At 42.9% G+C, this 20,320-nt stretch overlaps 1 protein-coding gene across 5 annotated transcripts in view; it reads right to left on the bottom strand.

The window, feature by feature from the left end:
- PACS2 (phosphofurin acidic cluster sorting protein 2) overlaps positions 1 to 20,320 on the bottom strand; it is a 406,668-nt gene that overhangs the window by 180,698 nt on the left and 205,650 nt on the right. For 3 of the 5 annotated variants that reach the window (XM_040333364.1, XM_040333363.1, XM_040333366.1), the window contains exons 13-15: positions 12,441 to 12,559; positions 11,463 to 11,595; positions 1,875 to 1,922 (exon numbers count right to left, since the gene is read on the bottom strand). In XM_040333364.1, the coding sequence (XP_040189298.1) occupies positions 1,875 to 1,922; positions 11,463 to 11,595; positions 12,441 to 12,559 (300 nt within the window). The remainder of the gene's footprint in view (positions 1 to 1,874; positions 1,923 to 11,462; positions 11,596 to 12,440; positions 12,560 to 20,320) is intronic. The other 2 variants (XM_040333367.1, XM_040333368.1) reach the window with 1 other exon arrangement.

The raw sequence follows: 20,320 nt of genomic DNA on the forward strand, positions 1-20,320 counted from the left end.
GTGATTTGGCATTCTGTCGCTTTAACTGACAATTGAGCGTTCGTGCGACGTGGCTCCCAAAAAAAATTTTATTTTCCCCCACAAATAGCTTACTTTTGGTGGTATTTGATCACCTCCGCGGTTTTGATTTTTTGCGCTATAAACAAAAAAAAGAGCGGCAATTTTGAAAAAAAAAAGCAATTTTTTTACTTTCTGCTATAATAAATATCCCCAAAAAATATATAAAAATATATATTTTTCCTTGGTTTTGACCGATATGTATTCTACATATTTTTGGTAAAAAAAATTGCAATAAGCGTTTATTGATTGGTTTGTGCAAAAGTTATAGTGTCTACAAAATAGGGGATAGTTTTATGGCATTTATTTTTTTTATTTTTTACTAGTAATGGCGGCGATCAGCGATTTTTATTGTGACTGCGACATTATGGCGGACACATTGGACACTTTTGGCGCTATTTTGGACCATTCACATTTACACAGCGATCAGTGCTATAAATATGCACTTATTACTGTGTAAATGTGACTGGCAGTGAAGGGGTTAACCAGGAGGGGGCGCTGAAGGGGTTAAGTGTGTCATAGGAATGTGTTCTAACTATAGAACTGGTAAAAAATAAGGTTTCTCAGAACTTTTTCAGAAAGAAACCTACTGGCTATTTACACTAACAGAATGGCTCCAGGGAGGTTAAAGTGTTTCCAAAGCTTGAAGGTTTTTGTTACCTTAATGCATTCTATACAAAGCAGCACATTTTACACACACAAACACTTTAGATTTAGCACATTTATCCCTTTGATCGCCCTCTTAAAGGGTAAGTTCCTTTACAGAAAAGGGGGATTGGGCCCCTTCCCAATCCCCCCCACCCATGTCTCGATGTACCCAAATCCCGCGATCCTCCTCTCTGACACATTTGATCGCTGCTTCACCAGTCCAGGATTTTAAATCCCAGTGGCTTAGTCTTCTAAATGTACCTTGTAAAGGTACGTATAAAAGGCATTCTAATTGGTCAATGCAGTCACATGCACATCGCCGACCAATCAGAACTCGCCTAGACCATCCTGTTCTGTAGAAGAGGTGAAAAAACCTGTGGGGATTTCAAATCCCTGGGTCGGTAAAGCAGCGACTCGATCTCTCACAGCGGGTGATTGTGGGACTCGGGTACTGCGGGCCTGGGGGATGGGGACGGGGTCCACTGTAGGTTCACCTTACAGATTTTCTGTAAAGGTGAACTTACCATTTAACCGTTTAATCACCCGTCACCCAGCCAGTGCCGCTAGTACAGTGTGTCTGTGTACAATATTTTTCACTGATCACTGTATTAGCGTCACTTGCAACATCAGATGGCAGCAGATTGTGTCAGTTAGCACCCCTTCCAGCAAGGGTCAGCTAGCGTAAGAGTGTCCGTACACTATCGCACTTAGGCTATAGGTCGCTGATCATTGCCATTATTAGTATGGTGTTTGTACGGATCAATATATTGATCACAAACAGAACTATACCAGTGCTTTAATATAGTGTCTCCAAAAACGCAGGATCAGCCTCATTCCCTGCCAGCACTTGCATTTAGCCCCCCTCCTCAACAAATGCAGCATCAGTAGATCACTGTAATTTCTGATACATTGCACACAAAATACCACAGTGATAAAAAGATTAGGCTGATCTCTGCTATCACTAGCAGGTACATTTTATTTGTAGTAGTTTAAGCAGTCCCTGACAGCCAGGTGCTCTTTTTTCCATGAGTCGCACCAGATTCCTGCAAATTTAGTGGCCAAAATGCACAAAGAAAGGTACTCCAGTGAAGAAACCTCCAGGATACTGAGCATGACAGATGAGAGTGAAGGGGGAGCCTCTCTGAAAGAATCCGCCTCAGAATACGAACCTGACAGGTAGCTTGAATGGTCTCCGTGAAGATCAGGCATATCCGACCCTAGACATTTGCAAAACAAAAACATTTGTTTTGTTTTGATTTGTTATTTACTTAAATGTATTTAGTTAAATTTGTTTAATTTGTTTTTGGAATTTGTTTTGTTTATTCAAATCGATTAAAATTTTCAGAATTCGGACAAACTGAACTCAATTCGACTGAATTTTGAAAATTTTAATCGATTCAAATTTGAATAGCATTCCATTTAAATTGAATTCATTATATTCAAAATTTGAATTTTGGAAGATGGTTATATTCTATTTCATTCTAATTTTATTTTTTCTATTCTTTTCTATTAACATTTTTATTTATTCTATTCGAAAAATGTCTCATTGTATTTTGTTTTCTTTTCTATTTTCTTCAGAATTTACATTAGAAAACTATTCAAATTTGATTTGAAAACGATTCAAATTTAATTAGAACACTATTCAACGATCCGGATCAGGTCAGTATGGGGGGCGTTCAGACAAAGAGACAGGATCAGGTCGACAACAGAAAAACAACAGAAACTGATGACAGGAACACAGGAACGTAATAGACCAAACAGCACTGACACACAGGATTCCTCAGGCTTGTGTGTCTGCGCACACAAATGTTCCTTTCCTGATAGTCTTGCCACTGCTCCCTATTTAAAGCAGTTGGGGGGCCAAGTATTGGACTTTCCGTCTTTATTCTTCTGCAAGGGATACCACTTGCACGTGGACAACTTCTATACAAGTGTGCCACTATTTCGACATTTATACAATCTTGAAATTGGCTCATGTGGCACCGTGCAACCTAATCACCGAGGCTTTCCCCAACAACTTGTAAATACCCAACTTAGAAAGTGGTAGAAAGCCTACTTGAGAAATAATAAATTGCTCGCACTGAAATGGAAGGACAAACGGGATGTCTTCGCCCTGTCTTCCATTCACGCAGACAAGATTGCCCAAGTTAGCACGGCATCTGGCGTTGCTGAGAAGCCCCTCTGTGTCCACGACTTTAACCTTACCATGGGAGAGGTGGACTTCAACGACCAAATGATGAAGCCATATTTAATTTCCTGCAAATTCAGACACTGGTACAAAAAGACATCTATTTAAATTGGCTCTGTACAACACTTTTGTAATTTACAAGGCAACAAGATGTAGTGGATCCTTCCAAAAATTCATCACTTTGGCTTCGCCGGATATAAACAGCACCATTTTTAAATTGAGAAAGCATCTGATTACACTGATCTTGGTGTGATCAGATGCTTTAAGGGCGGGGAAGAAATCTAGAGTTTATTAGACCACAGATTAGTCAGAAAAGAGTACCGGTCACTGCCTATCACTGGGGATATCTACATTCCCTCTGATAAGAATGAAAGTGCTAAAAAAATCAAATAATGAAATGGACAGTACAAAAAAAAAAAAGTAATAATAAAAAAAAACTAAAGCACACCAGTACCCCTATGCTCACGCGCAAAGGCGAATGCACGCAACAGTTCCATGTCAGTATGTAAATAGTCAATGCACCATGCATGTGAGGTATCACCGTGAATGTCTGATCAAGGACAGTAATTCTAGCACTAGACCTTCTGTGTAAATAAGCTGTAAACTCTAAAGACTTTAAAAGGGTTGTCTATGGATGTTAACATTTACATAATTTGTCTCTGTTGCACGAGCAAGTGCAATTTTGGTATCGATTTACTCAGTGTAACATCATCTTTTATACTGTACCAAACAATTGGGCAATATACTGTGATTTTGTGCATTAAAAAATAAAAAAAAGTGTATTTTTACCAGAAATATTGCGTTTCAAAAACCGCTGCACAAATTCTGTGAAACAAAAAAAAAATGCAAAACCCACCATTTAATTCTCAAGGACCTCTGCTTTAAAAAATATATATATAATGTTTGGGGGTTCAAAGTAATTTTATAGCTAAAATTACAGATTTTTACATGTAAACAAAATGTGTTAGAGAAGGCTTTGTCTTCAAGTGGTTAGAGTGGTGTGTAGTGTGTAGCGCAAGCTTCCAATGTTGGGCATAAAATGCCAAGATAGTTCCAACATCCCCCCAAATTACCCCTTATTGGAAAGTAGACACCCAAAGGTATTTGCTGAGAGGCATGTTGAGTCCATGAAAGATTTTATTTTTTTGCCACAAGTTCTTAGAAAATTACTCTTAAAAAAAACAAAACAAAAAACAAACAAACAAGGTTGTCACTTTAATTAGATATTTCTCACACATGTCATTGGTATGTGTGGAATTACACCCCAGACACATTCTGCCACTTCTCCCAAGTATGAGGATACCACGAGAGACTTTTTGGCAGCCTAGCCACATAAAGGAGTCTGAACTCCAGTGACCACCTTTAGGCTTTCCTCATTACACTTCCTGACTACCTAACACAGTTTCGAAGGCCCTGAAATGCCAGGCTAGTACAAAACACCACCACATGATCCCTTTTTGTAAAAGTAGATATTCCAAGGTATTTACTGAGAGGCATGGCAAATATTTTGCAGATCTCATTTGTTCCCACAAGTATTTTGGAAAATGAAGAAAGAAAACTATTTTTTTTTGTTACATTTTTCAAAACCTTGAGACAAAAAATTAGATCTGAAAAATACTTACCATGCCTCTTATCAAATTTATCAATCTACTTTGCAAAAGGGGGTCATTGCGTTGAGGGAGGGTGTTTGTACTATCCTGGTATTTCAGAGCTTCCAAAACTGTAATAGGTAGTCAGGAAACAAAGTAAGGGAATTGTGCCCTTTAAAACCTTGAAGGTGGACATTGGTTTTATACCCCTGTACATGGCTAGGCCCCCAAAATGTCTCACACATGTGGTATCAGGAGAGGTAGCAAAATGGGATGTAATTCCACATATACCCATACCCAATATCTCATTAAAATTACAACTTTTCCAAAAACTGGTGGAAAAAATAAAATCTTCCAAGCACTCAACATGTCTCTCAGCAAATAACTTTGGGTGTCTATTTCCAAAAAGCAGTCACTTGGGGGTGTTTGTACTGCCCTGGCATTTTAGCATCTCAGAAAATGGATAGGCAGCCAGAAAGTAAATTCCAGTACATATACCATAGTTTGTAGACACTATGGGCCAGATTCATAAAAGAGATACGACAGCGTATCTCCTGATACGCCGTTGTATCTCTGAGAAACGATTGTCGTATCTATGCGCCTGATTCATAGAATCAGGTTACGCATAGATAGCACTAAGATCCGACAATTGTGATACATATCAATATTAAAAAATATATACCAATACAAATAAAAAAATAAAAATGCAGAACAAGTGACAACAGTGCACCAAACACTAGTGCAATTAAACAATAGTGACTATTTAATTGAAAGTCCCAATATTAAAGATGTGATACATCCAATGATTGATCTTCTTTAAAAACGATGCGTGTAATCTTGCTTAACAGGTGATGTTATTTGTCCTCCACCAAACATTCAAATCTGTCTTCACCCAAAGTGCTCAGATTTAAGATGCGCTTACCAAAAATACCTGCCTTCTTTATTGAAAGAATCTTAAGCAAGATTACACGCGTCGTTGTTAAAGAAGAGCTATCATTGGATGTATCACAACTTTAATATTGGGACATTACTATTTTTTTATTTGTATTGGTATATATTTTTTAATATTGACATGTATCACAATTATAGGTTGGTATTCGGTAGTTATACCCTAGTTGAGCGCCCTCTACCTTCACGTTTTTACAATTTATAGTATACACTACTACACAGAGGAGCAGCTTGTAATTTATTTATTTTTGAATAATTTAAGTTGGCGCTGAATTTACTTTTTTCTATTGATCCTGATTACAGAGATCAAAGGAAGCCTGCAACGAGTCTCCTGGGCGCTGATATCAATAGACCCAAATATCCACAGCATCCATCAAATGGAATGAGCTCATCATTTGGCCAAACGTGAAATAGGGAGAAACCTCATAGTGTGAATCCATAAAAATAATTTATTAAACCATAAACAGATGTACGAGAAGGCAGCAAAATTGGCCATGGTGTCATCCGTCTAATCGGATGTAGAGACGTTGCACATGCTCTCCATCTGACACATTTCTACAAAACTGTCGTCTTCTGGGATTGGAGAAAGACGTCTGACATTAACGAATGAGCTTATAAAGAGGAAGTGACACCAGAAGTACAAATTTCAAAGTGCAAAATATACAGTGCCACTGGTGGGACAAGTGCAGGAATATAGATATATGGTTTAATAAATAGTATTTAGGGATTCACACTAGGAGGTTTCTCCCCATTTCATGTTTGGCCATATGATGGGCCAATTCCATTTTATGCATGCTGTGGATATTTGGATCTGTTGATATCAGAGTCCAGGAGAGGTCAGCGTATATTTATTTTTGGTTTATGACTGCACAGTTGCCAGTTATAGTAGCACAGTGAAGACCGCACTGCATTCCTTGCAAATAACATGTGATTCAGTGCGGTGCGATTTGAGCCCATTCATTTTACATGGGTTTAAAATTGCACCAAAGTAGTGAAGCACCTTGTTTTGGAGCGGCACCACAACTGGACCGCATAGTCATTTTGTACTATGGTGTAAGCACTGCGATCGGGGTGTCGTTAACTTTGTAATGTCACCCACAGTGGATCACAAAGACAGTGCGATTGCAATGTAGTGCAGGAAACTAGCAGGGACTGCTGTGTTTCCCACACCGCATAAGACAATAGGAATATGATTATCCCCATTAAAACATAAAATCTAGTAAATGAGATTTATTTATCCAAAATGTTAAAAGGGTATAAAGAGATATATTTCAGTGGGAATAATCCAGCATCTTTAAATACAGTTAGTTATCTGGGACTAGAAACATACTGTTACACAGTGCAAAATATTTTTATGATTCTCAAAAACTCACTTTCTATAGCACCTTATATACCATACAGAGCCATTGCGTTATGTGTTTTTTATATATAGGTTTTTGTCACAATTATAAAATGTACTTACATTAGGCTTAGCATGTTGATGAATAAAACTATAAAGTACCGTATAACATAACATAATATTTTGTTAACTGATGGCAGTGACGTAAACGGAGAGCAGACTGCAATTCATTTGCACTCCTGTGACTTATAGGAGAAGCCCAGCCTAAAAAGCTCAGGCTGGACTTCTCCTTTAAGTTTTTTTTTTTATTATTATAGATTCATTTGTTACTGGTATCCAATACAGGGTAGACCTGATCCCTATTTGGGGTCCAGGCTTTGTCCCCAATTGTTGGCATAACCTCATTTTTTTCAGGATCTGGGTTCCATAGATATGGACCATGGCCCTGGAACTGTATAGCACACTACGGCTAACTACACATGCTGCACTAAGTGCAGAGGTGAGCTCTGAAGCAGGATTCAGTGTCAGAAGCAACATATCAGGATGGCCCCACAGAGTGAGGTCAGGGTACAGCTCCAAAGATTTGACACAGTTTGCACTGATCCAGATGCACTGCTTCTAGCAAGGAGTTGAAGAATCTGAATTAAAATAATTCAACTAATTAGGAAAGAATGATTTCTTTATAAGGGAGAAGACATCCATCCCCTTAGGAAACTAGCAGAAAACATAGGTCTCATGGAGTGGGATAGTGCTATAGGGGTACACCCAGAAGGTGTGTCCAGCAAAGCTTTGGCAGTGTCTAAACATAGATAGAAGCCCAGGGTCTATGAACATTCAGCATGTGTCTTGTACTGTGTGATACAAATATCCTTTGGTCTAGGTTCACATCTATGCGGCTGCGTTTAATGTGTTTTTCAAGCATGTTTTTCAGTGCATTTTGCATTTTTAAACCAGCGTTTTTGCATGCAGTTTTCATGCATGTTGTGTTTTAAGATTTTTTTCCTTTTTAAACGCACTGTAAAAAAAAAACTGTATATAGCTAGTTGCTAAGGAGGGAGCTGGGAAGCCGGCCGATGTGTCCTTAGCAACCGATGAGTCATCAGCTGTCAGCAAGGTTCACCGCTGGATGCTGAATGTAAAAAAGAATATTGCCAGCAAAAAATAAATAAAAAAGAAACGGCGTGGGGTCCCTCCCCAAAATCTATACCAGACCCATACCCAAGCATGTCGCCCGGCAGGTCAGGAAAGAGAGGGGACGAGCAAGAGCCCACTGCTTCTGAACCATACCAGGCCGCATGCCCTCAACATGGGGGTGGGTTGGGTGCTTTGGGGCAGGGGCTCATCACCCCCCACCCCAAAGCACCTTGCACCCATGTTGATAAGGACAAGGACCTCTTCCCGACAACCCTAGCCGGTGGTTGTCGGGGTCTGTGGGTGGGGGGCTTATTGGAATCTGGAAGTCCTGTTTAAGAAGGGGCCCCCAGATCCCGCCCCCCATGTGAATGATTATCGGCTACATCCTACCTCTACCGATTCACCAAAAACACAGTGAAATGTAATAAAAACACAAGAGCCGGTTTTTGACTATTCCTTTATTATTAGCCGTCTCTTCCTGTCTTCTTCTCCTTCCCACCGTCTCTTCCCACTGTCTTCTCCTTCCTGTCATCTCTTCCTGCTGTGACAAGGGTTGGGCTCTCCGGTCGATGTCATTGGATGGCCACCCCCCTTTGCTATATAGGAGTTGGCAGAGAGCAGACGACAACAAAACAGATGAAGACATCAACCGAACAAGAGCGGCTTTTTTAGCATGTAACCGTTGGCGAGGAAAAAGACAGCAGCAGGAAGAGATGGCGACTGCGGGAAGAGACAGCTCGAGGAGAAGACGGCAGGAAGAGATGGAGGGAAGGAGAAAACAGCAGGGAGAGACGACGTGATGGAGAAGACAGCAGGAAGAGATGGCTGGAAGGAGGAGACAGTGGGAAGAGCCAGTTCGAAGAGGAGATGGCAGGAAGGAGAAGATGACGGGAAGAGACGGCAAGAGAAAACAGAGCTGTTACTAAAGGAATTGTATAAAAACCGGCTCTTGTGTTTTTATTACAATTTACTGCTTTTTTGGTGTATGGGTAGGGGTATGATGTACCCAATACCCATTCACAAAGGGGGAGCAGGATCTGGGGGCCCCCTTCCTGAAGGGGGGCTTTCAGATTACGATAAGCCCCCCGCCCGCAGACCCAGACAACCACCGGCTCGTCCCCTCCCTTTCCTGACCTGCATGCTCGGATAAGGGTCTGGCATGGGTTTTGGGGGGCCCCACGCCATACTAGACCTGAAGAGTACTGTTTTTTTACTGGCAATTTTTTATTCATTTTTTACATTCAGCGGAGAAGCCCTGCTGACAGCTAATGACTCATCGGTTATTAAGGACGCAGTGGCCGACTTCCTGGCCCTATGCTTAGCAACCCGCTATATGCAGTAATAAAATAAGAGCTGCAAAACACATTAAAAAATTGCATCAAAAATGCACCACTTGCATTTCTGGTGCAGCTCCATTGAAGTCTATTAGCTGTAAATCGCGGGGAAAATGTCCCTGACCCTTTCCAAAAACACACCGGATGTAAAATGCATAGATGTGAACTAGTACCATAGAAAACCATGTTAAATGGACTGTAATGCATTTCTGCAGGCTGCAAAACGCACTAAAAAACGCATAGGTGTGAACGTAGGGCAGGATGTAGCAAAACCATATAATATGAGGTCAAACTTAAACATTTTCAATTTGTATGAACTACATCGTTGAAGGTAACTTTGGCATTAATTAATTTAATTGAATGGGTCCCCGGCCAGTCACATATCTGCATGTATACCAATTTGTTTTGGTTGTGTGTGTCTTATAACGGTTATTACACATAGACATATACATGTTACCTTACTTACCTTTTGTATTTTAATAACTTTCAGACTTTTGGTTTGTTGCTGGGGTCTCCACTCGCTCTAAAATCTGCACATCGTCTGACCAAGTGGATCTGACTACCACTGGTCAGTGCCTTGGCATTTTTGCTCCCCTCGCTATTGGGGCTCCTTGGGCTGCGTTCTGGCATATATAACTCAGTTATTAGCAGAATTGGTGAGCACACAGTAATTTTCTCTTTACTGATATGAATATGTAATGTGCTATATTATATCATTTGATGTGTATTAATGACGAATTTTTTTGTCACACACAGACCACATAATCCAAAAGAAAAGTTGCAAGGCCCTGACGAATCACCTTTGTGCGAAACTTGTTGACTACCTGCATACTGTCATTTATCCTGCTTTTGTAACTACTGTGGTCCATATTAATCTTTGGAATTGTTTTTAATAAGTATTATTCCATTTTGATAAATTTTCATAAAATCATCTGTGTTTAGCCTGCTTGCCTTTTTACAGCATTTGACACTTCTCACTTTAACCACTTAAGACCCGGACCAAAATGCAGCTAAAAGGACTTTGCCCCTTTTTGCGATTCGGCACTGCGTCGCTTTAACTGACAATTGCGCGGTGGTGCGACGTGGCTCCCAAACAAAATTGCCATCTTTTTTTCCCACAAATAGAGCTTTCTTTTGGTGGTATTTGATCACCTCTGCGGTTTTTATTTTTTGCTCTATAAACAAAAATAGAGCGACAATTTTGAAAAAAAAAATCAATATTTTTTTCTTTTTGCTATAATAAATATCCCCCAAAAAGATATAAAAAATTATTTTTTTCCTCAGTTTAGGCCGATACGTATTCTTCTACCTATTTTTGGTAAAAAAATCGCAATAAGCGTTTATCGGTTGGTTTGCGCAAAATTTATAGCGTTTACAAAATAGGGGATAGTTTTATTGCATTTTTATAAAAAAATATGTTTTACTTCTAATGGCGGCGATCAGCGATTTTTTTCGTGGCTGCGACATTATGGAGGACACTTCTGACAATTTTGACACATTTTGGGACCATTGTCATTTTCACAGCAAAAAATGCATTTAAAATGCATTGTTTATTGTGAAAATGACAATTGCAGTTTGGGAGTTAACCACAGGGGGCGCTGATGGGGTTATGTGTGACCTGAAGTGTGTTTACAACTCTAGGGGGGTGTGGCTGTAGGTGTGACGTCATCGATTGTGTCCCCCTATAAAATGGATGACACGATCGATGCTGCCGCCACAGTGAAGAACGGCTCTCCCCGTTCTTCAGCCCCGGGGATCGATCGCGGGACTCCAGCGGTGATCGGGTCCGCGAGTCCCGCAGCTTCGGACCGGGCCGCGGGTGCGCGCCCACGACCCACGGCTGGGTACTAGTACAGGACGTACATGTGCCCAGCCGTGCCATTCTGCTGACGTATATGTGCAGGAGGCGGTCATTAAGTGGTTAAAATCCCCCAATTTGGGAGAGTGGTTATCTCTCCCAAATTGTTTCCTTTTTCTTTTTATTGTTTCCAATAATGGGACTGTGAGAGAATGTCATCTGGATCTGGAAACAATCACACTATTTTTCTTTTTTTATCGTTGAAGGTAAATCTAAAAGAAATTGAACAAGAAAATTGTATAATGTTTGGCCAGCCAAAGATAATATTTTATCAAACAAGCTACTGATCTGTTTGCACATGACCACCAGTCAGCTTAGAAATAGACAAGCAAACATGCAATAAGCTGTATAAAAAGTATAATCCAACCTGGAGATGGTTCTTTGTATCAGGCGATCGTTCGTTATCCAAGCTATTTGCACGTTCATTCTGCGGTTTGGAGGTCTGTCTTTCCTTTAAAGAAGTACTTCTACCACGACGACCCGTTTGCTTCCCTTCCAAACTGCAGCACAAAATCAACTCATTATATTAATGTTACATATAGTATTTTCTACACTGCAAGATATATATACACACATTATATTGTCAAAAGGATTGGGACGTTTTCCTTTACACACACATGAACTTTAATGGCATCCCAGTCTTAGTCCGTAAGGTTTGATATGGAATTGGCCCACCCTTTGCAGCTATAACATCTTCAACTCTTCTGGAAAGGCTGTCCACAAGGTTTAGGAGTGTGTCTATGGAAATGTTTGACCATTACTCCAGAAGCTCATATTTCAGGTCAGGCATTGATGTTGGGCAAGAAGGCCTGGCTTGCATTTTCCACTGTAATTTATCCCAAAGGGTGTTCTATTGGGTTGAGGTCAGGACTCTCTGCAGGCAGGTCAAGTTAATCCATCCTAAACTTGCTCATCCATGTCTCTATGGACCTTGCTTTGTACACTGGTGTGCAGTCATGTTGGAAAAAGAAGGGGCCATCCCCAAACTGTTCCCACAAAGTTGGGAGCCTGAAATTGTCCAAAATGTATTTTAGGTATGCCAACGCCTTAAGAGTCCTCTTCACTGGAACTAAGGGGCCAAGCCCAACCCCTACCATAATCCCATTTAGCTGTAAAGGTTGGGCCACCTCAATATTGAACCCTACAGACTAAGACTGTGATGCCATTAAAGTTCATGTGTATGTAAAGGCAGACATCGCATTACTTTTGCCAATAAAGTGTACATATATTTTGAGATTAGTAAAGCAGGTAGGATATTTAAGTAAAGATAGCAGTTGGCACATAATACATTGGTAAATATAGGATATATGTCTGCACATGTCTGTTAAAACTAGGATAACTTTACCGAGTACAAGGAATAATCAATGATTCAGTCTTGGTTATCTTTCCAGTGGGTGGTAACCGCTCAATGAAAACATCCAATGTTGAAAGTTCAGTGTCCTGAGTCTCTTGACTAGAAATGTCCTTGAATAATAAAGAATAATAGCAGTAGCATTAATAGTTACATGATTATACACATTGCTATCACAAACATAATTATACATTGCATGCTATTATTAATGCATCAGTATCGAGAGTTAAAACCCGACAGACTCAAAAGACCTACAAACCATCAAATGCAAAAAAAAAAAAAAAAGAGAGAGGGATAAAAAAGCACAAAAAAATACTTTTAGCTATGTAGTATATAGATTACAACATTCTTCAATGCCTCAATAACAACATCAGCACTTTTAGTCTTTGGACACAACCGTCCTGGCTGACTGACAGCCATCATGCTTCTGCATATCTGTTCATCTCTATGGTGAACAAAATTTACTTAACCAATTGTAAACATTGGGCATGCTACACATGGCCCAAAATATCTTCACTCGAGTAATGTGGGAGTGTGTATAGTACGCCCAGACCTTTCTCCACCCCTGATAACCTTCTGTTACATTTACTGGCAATTCCCGGGGTTTCGATCTAGTTCCCCTATCGAGATGGGCAGGTGCAGACAAAGCCCACGGAAATCTCCGAACCTCAGGCGGCACCCAGGCTTATTCCTTAACATCCCCGTGGATTGGAGGATGTTAAAAAAAGAGCCAAGTGGCCTGGCAAGTGGCCTGGCGAGCGCAGCCACTTACAGCAAATTCCACGTCGCCCTGGAGGTTCGGTGATTTCCATCGGCTCGGATTGCGCCTGCCCAGTCAAGACGGGAACCATATTGTCAGATCACCGGCTGTCCTGTGGGCAGCCAAAACTTTTATATAAACAGGAGAAGACATTTCTGTAAACTGACACTCAGAGCAGCATTGTGGTGTCAATAGGGGGTACTCAATGTTCAATGTTATTTTAACTGTTCTAGTTCATTCATAGCAGATCAAAGGGGTGATCTTTGATCTGCATATGATGCCAGTTAAAGGAACCTTGCAAGTAAAAAACAAGCGTTCTAATTAGACGCCTTTGTTAATCAGCTCTAACTCACTCCTTGCTCCCCTTGGCTATTATTTTTCTATTTCTAATTTTTACAATTAGTAGTTCAACTGTTTGTAAATTTTTTCCATAATTTTGGGTGAAATTTGATGTAGATAAGGTAAGGATTTTTGCCCATAAATTATTTTTCTTTCAAGCGGAGTTCCACCCAAAAGTGGAACTTCCGCTTAAACCACTCCTCGCCTTGTTACATGACACATGTGGCATGCAATTTTTTTGGGGGGCTTCAGGAGGAGTGGGACTTCCTGTCCCACTTCCTCCTTCCGTGATACGTCATATCGCCTACGGGTAGCCCCTCCCTGTAGGCGATCGCCGGGACACGTGACAGGTCCCAGGTGATCGCCTGTCCAATCAGGTAGTGCAGCGCCAATCGCGCATGCGCAGTGAGTGCCCGGCCGTAAAGCCGAAATCTGTCACGGCTGGGTGCCCACAGTTAGAATGGAGGCACCGGCGAAGAAGGGGGGGGGGAAGAGGAGTGGAGCTCCGGGCGTCATGTCGCTGGAAAGTGGAGCATGTAAGTTTATGTTTATTAAAAGCCAGCAGCTATGCTTTTTGTAGCTGCTGACTTTTAATAAACATAAAAAAAGGCTGGAACTCCGCTTTAAGTACAGTACAGGACAAAGGCTTTTCATTATTCAAGACTATAGAGTTGATTTACTAAAACTGAAGAGTGCAAAATCTGGTGCAGCTGTGCATGGTAGCCAATCAGCTTCTAACTTCAGTTTGTTCTCATTAAGGTTTAGCAAAAAACAAAAACAAAAAAAAAAACGGGAAGCTCATTGGTTTCTATACAAAGATGGACCAGATTATTGCACTCTCCAGTCTTGGTTAATCAACCCTTATGGGTTATATGCTGCCACTCTCAGGTAAGGAAATCTGCTAGGGCAGCTCATACAAGCAATCAGAGGGAAACACTGGGATAGGTGTCCAGTATCCTGTACTGTACTTCACAGGTAAGTCAAAAATCCATATTTCCTTATCGTGCAGCAGAGGACACAGGCTTCAATTAATCAAGACCCTGGGACATCCCCAGGCAATACAACTGAGAGGTAGGCAACACAGCAAACAATGCTGACATGCCCAAAACAAGGGAATCATGTTACCAACTGAAAAAGCATCTTGAAGCACCTTACGGCTGAAGCTGGCATCAACAGAGCACTGAACACCCACCTAGTAAACTAGAGGTAGACCGATATGGGTTTTTCTCTGGCCGATACCGATGCCGATATTTCAAAATTGGGGCGGCCGATGGCCGATATTTTAGGCCGATTTTTGCGGCCGATATTTTAGGCCGATTTTTTTTTTCATTATATTAAGACAAATCTAGGTTGGGGAGGAGGTTATTGTTTAGGGTGGAGAGGTGGAGTGCAGCCTATCAGTGTCCATCAGTGCCTACCAATGCAGCTCACCAGTGTAGCCTATCAGTGTCCATCAGTGCCACCTCATTAGTGTCCACCAGTTCAGCCTGTCAGTGCAACCTCATCATTGCCTACCAGTTCAGCCCATTAGTGTCCATCAGTACCACCTCATTAGTGTCCATCAGTGCCACCTTATAATTATAAAAAAATAAAAAATAAATACAATCTTAGTCATTTTAAGGAGGGGGGTACAGAGAGGTGGTTGTGGAGGAGGGGGGTACAGAGAGGTGGTTGTGGAGGAGGGGGGTACAGAGAGGTGGTTGTGGAGGAGGGGGGTACAGAGAGGTGGTTGTGGAGGAGAGGGGTACAGAGAGGTGGTTGTGGAGGAGGGGGGTACAGAGAGGTGGTTGTGGAGGAGGGGGGTACAGAGAGGTGGTTGTGGAGGAGGGGGGTACAGAGAGGTGGTTGTGGAGGAGGGGGGTACAGAGAGGTGGTTGTGGAGGAGGGGGGTACAGAGAGGTGGTTGTGGAGGAGGGGGGTACAGAGAGGTGGTTGTGGAGGAGGGAGGTACAGAGAGGTGGTTGTGGAGGAGGGGGGTACAGAGGTGGCTGTAAAGCTACCTCTCTGTACCCCCTCCTCTACAGCCACCTCTCTGTACCCCCTTCCTCTACAGCCACCTCTCTGTACCCCCCTCCTCTACAGCCACCTCTCTGTACCCCCCTCCTCTACAGCCACCTCTGTACCCCCCTCCTCTACAGCCACCTCTCTGTACCCCCCTCCTCTACAGCCACCTCTCTGTACCCGCCTCCTCTACAGCCACCTCTCTGTACCTGCCTCCTCCACAGCCACCTCTCTCTGTACCCGCCTCCTCCACAGCCATGTGTTGTGGAGAGGGGTGGATGGTGCTGGGCATGGGTGGGGATGCATTGTGGAGAGGGGTGGGAGGAGATGCGTTGTGGAGAGGGGTGGGTGGTGCTGGGCATGGGTGGGGATGCATTGTGCCCCTTAACATAAAATAAGAGGTACCCTGATCGGCACATTTTATTTTAAGGGGCACTCTGATGGGCACAACAAAATGTGATCCTTAACATAAAATTTGCCCATCAGAGTGCCCCTTAACATGCAATATGCCCATCAGCGAACACATTAAAAATATACCTATCAGCGTGCCCCTTAACATAAAAGTTTTGTTGTGCCCATCAGAGTGCCCCTTGACATAAAATTTGCCCATCAGAGTGTCCCTTAATAACATAAAATGTGCCCATGAGCACATTTTTTGTTATTAAGGGACACTCTGATGGGCAAATTTTATGTTAAGGGGCACTCTGATGGGCACAACAAAACTTTTATGTTAAGGGGCACGCTGATGGTTATATTTTTAATGTGTACGCTGATGTGCATATTTTATGTTAAGGGGCAATCTGATGGGCACAACAAAATGTGTCCATCAGTGTGCCTCTTAAAAAAATATGCTCATCAGTGCGCACATTAAAAATATACCCATCAGCGTGTCCCTTAAAATAAAATGCGCCCATCAGAGTGCCCCTTAACATAAAAAAGTGCCCATCAGCGTGACCTTGCCCAGCAGTGTTAGTTAGTGTTGACAATAAATATATGCCCATAGTGATCAACGTCAATGAACGCATATGCCACATACCTAGCTAGAATGCAGGGGATGCTGCAAAATAAGAAGCTGGGAAGGAGTAGCAGGGGGCGGGGCGCGCACTGGGCGTCACACCTCTACTCGCAACGGAGAGCCAGTAGAAGACCCGGGAACCAGAAGCAGCAGGGGGCGGGGCACGCAAGTGACATGGGAGAGACAGGCGTGGCCCCCTACTTGAGTCGCAATGTGAGCAAGGAGTGGACCGCGTGCTGCAGGGGGCGGGGGAAGGAACGTGACGTCACGCCCCTACTCGCCGCCGTACGTAGACTTCCAGGACCTGCGGTGAGTAGCAGAGGCCAATGCGGATGGAGGATTCATGATGGGAGCGGGGGCAGGGGCACTGGTGACTGGTCAGTACATGACTGAAAGGCAAGGGACCTCGCGGCCTGGATATTGTAGCCGCGAATCAGCCGATTTTTTTCAGGATAATCGGCCGATGCCGATTTCACAAAAACGGCCAAATATCGGCCGATATATCGGTCGACCTCTATAGTAAACATCACAAATGTGTGAACAGAGACCAGGTGTGAGCCTTTGCAAATCTGAGAAACAGGTGCCTGGTGCTGAAGAGGTATCGGCTGTACAAGCAGAGTGAGCCTCAACAGGAAAATGAGGAAACCTATTCTTCAAAGCCTCCGTGATAACCTAGTAATGGTGGAATGAAAAGTACGATACCCTTTGCAAGAGCCAGCAGTCAAGCCAAACAGAGAATCCGAGGTTCGGATGGAAACAGTGGCTGAGAGATAAGACTCACACTGCTTGTACTACAACTTAACTGTAGGAGGGGTCTCAAACTGGCGGCCCTCCAGCTGTTTCAAAACTACAAGTCCCATCATGCCCCTGCCTGTGGGAGCCATGCTTGTAAGTGTCAGCCTTGCATTGCCTCATGTGACTTGTAGTTTCGCAACAGCTGGAGGGCTGCCAGTTTGAGACCACTGGTGTAGAGAGATGTCTTTGGAACTAAAAGAGTGGGCAAGACTCTGAACCAATTAAGGTGAACGTGAGAGACCACCCTACAGATAAAGGAGGCCTAAAAGCTTCAAAACCATCTTAGTCTTAAAAGAAGAATAAAATAGCAAGATAAAATATTTTAAAAATGTAATGCGTAACCCAAACAAATAGCACTAAACTACAAGCCAGCCAGCACACGTTGTTAAAGCAATTCTTCACCCTAGAGATAAAAAATAAAAGTCAGCAGCTACAAATACTGTCCGATTTTCGCTGGTTGTTGGGTCCCAGCACTGGCATGTTTAGAGTCCCAGCGCCATCTGTGACTGCTTTTGGCTTCACAACCAGCATCCCACTGCATATGAACCTGCTGTGCTGCGCTTTGTGAATGATCCCACAGCCTTCTGGGACCCGTGTCGTCTCCCAGAAGATTGTAGGGGGAAGGAGCGCAATCTTCCGCTCGGATTACCACAGCAATCCGACTGGAAGTGGGAGAGGGTACCTGTCAAAACCAGGTGCCTGCTCCCCCCAAATAAAAAAAGTGACAAAACTTAAATGGGAGGGGGGGGGGGGGGGCAGCGGGAGAAGGCAGGCAAGCAAAACTTCCCTTTTTGGGTGAAGTTATGCTTTAATCTCCCACAGCAACAAGGAGAATTGTAAGAATGAATTAAGATGGGCACAATGTGGTCGCACCACAATTTTACCCCCAGTCAAATGGCAAATTGGTACAGGTGTGTGGGGCCATTTGGGCCTTTAATTGTAACTAGCTTACCTGTACAGGTGTGCCCCCCCCCCCCCCCCAATACATGCAGTTCTGTAAGTTTCCCCCTGGTTGGAAGGTGGTTCTATAAGCAGCCTTCTCTGGAGAGCGGGCCTTTTCTCGCAACCTCAGGACAAGCAAGCACCCACCCTTGTCGAAAGACACTGTTATGTGGTTTGGTATTCTTGAATCAAGGGGGACTTGTAATTGAAAGACTGCTGTATTATCTGGCTTGAGTCCTTTGGCTAAGCCTAAATAGAATATGCCATTTGAATTTGTTATTATTTGAATTAAATCCATTGGATATGTATCTTATTTTGTAACCAATAAAAAACTATTTTCTGCCATTTTCTGGTCTGTGTGTATTTTCTTTAATGATATTTGTGTGGTATGTGAGCATGCAGCCTGAAATCCCATGTGCAGCACTAAAAATATGTTAAATATTACAATGAAACTAAAGTTCCATCTCTCAGCCCAACAAATCCATATATATATATATATATATATATATATATATATATATATATATATATATATATATATATATATATATATATATATAGTCGTGGCCCTCTAACCGAGAGAGAGATGTGGATCACATAAACACGTGACAAGACTTACAACATAAATAGACCTGAAGTGTGCCTTGGTGGTCTGGTCGGTATGCCAAGAAAAGGGGGCAAAAGACTCAGATAGGGGTATAACTCTTAATTGATTCTTGTGGTTATTGAGCCAGCTTGGTGGAGGCTTCTGCCATTTCTTCCTGAGGATTTGGGATGTATGTGGCAAAACAAGTAGACTTCCATCGGCTGAGTTTCTTGTTTACGTGGTTTGGTACTCCCTGTTGGGAGGCAGCTGAGGCTGCTCTAATTCGGAGGGGATGTCCAGAGAACTGACTGGGGTTTAAAGCCCAAGTTACTTAGGATAATCCTGACATGCTTGACAAATTGGCTGCCACTCTGGGGGCTGGTTTAGAAAGGGTAGCAACGAGCTACCATCAGATTAGCTGGGTAGATGGGGCAGTAGTCGGTCGAGCACCGTCACTGGGTGTCAGGCGTTGTTAATCTGAAACACGTTGATGTCAACCCCCGGGGCCGGTTTGTTGCGCTAGCAGACTGAGAGTGTAGTGGTTCGAAAGCGAGTCAGGTGGTGTCGGAGCAGTGTCTGACTGCTGGAGCTGCTGACTGTAAATTCACTAGGTCATAGGAACCGTAGAAGGCCTGGTAGATGGCTGTTTAGATGACTAGGCTGGGCAAAGCCCCAAACAGAGAACGAGTAAGGATTTCAGACGTATCCCTAAAGAGGGCACTCTTGAAAGGTAGACGCTTGCCAGAGACTACGGGTTGGTGCTTCTGTATACCCAGTAGGAGGGACTTGACTGCATGGGCTCGAGAATACTGACGGTTTACTGGGTTCCTGCAAGGACAGGAAATGCTGGACGCCATCTAGGTATAGCGTGATAGTATTGTGAGAAAGGGCCAGTTGCATGTGGCAATACGATAAAAAGGCTAGGACGTGTCTAATGTTGCCTATTGCTGCTCTGGGGCAAGGGGCCAAAAATGTGCGGTTAGTGTTCCAAGCAATGCGATAGGCTTTTCCATGTTGAGTGCCAAGGAGTGGTTAATAAGCTGGGTTACGTTGGCGAGATGCAACTTCAGTCCATCGTGAGCAACGACCAGGGTGGGACAGGGATAGTTGTTGGGTCGGCTCCAGGCTCAAAGTAAGGTTGAAAACGGGACAGCGCATCAGCTACGATATTACATTTGCCTGGAATATGTCTACAGAATATTAAACTGGTGACGCTGCGCAAGCAGGACATGATGGGGAGTGACTTAGATCTACATTTATTGATGATGTTTGCTGTGGCCTGATTGTCCGTGGTGAAAAACACTGTCCTGTTCAATTGTGGCCTACGACCTGGGCAGCGGCCACGATGGAATACAGCTTGAAAGAGTGATGAAGACTGGGCAAAGCAGAAATTTAAGAGAATTTCTGGGGCCAAGTTTCGGCGAACCAGTGGCGGC

The sequence above is a fragment of the Rana temporaria genome, chromosome 13 (assembly GCF_905171775.1).
Source record: "Rana temporaria chromosome 13, aRanTem1.1, whole genome shotgun sequence".
NCBI lineage: Eukaryota > Metazoa > Chordata > Amphibia > Anura > Ranidae > Rana > Rana temporaria.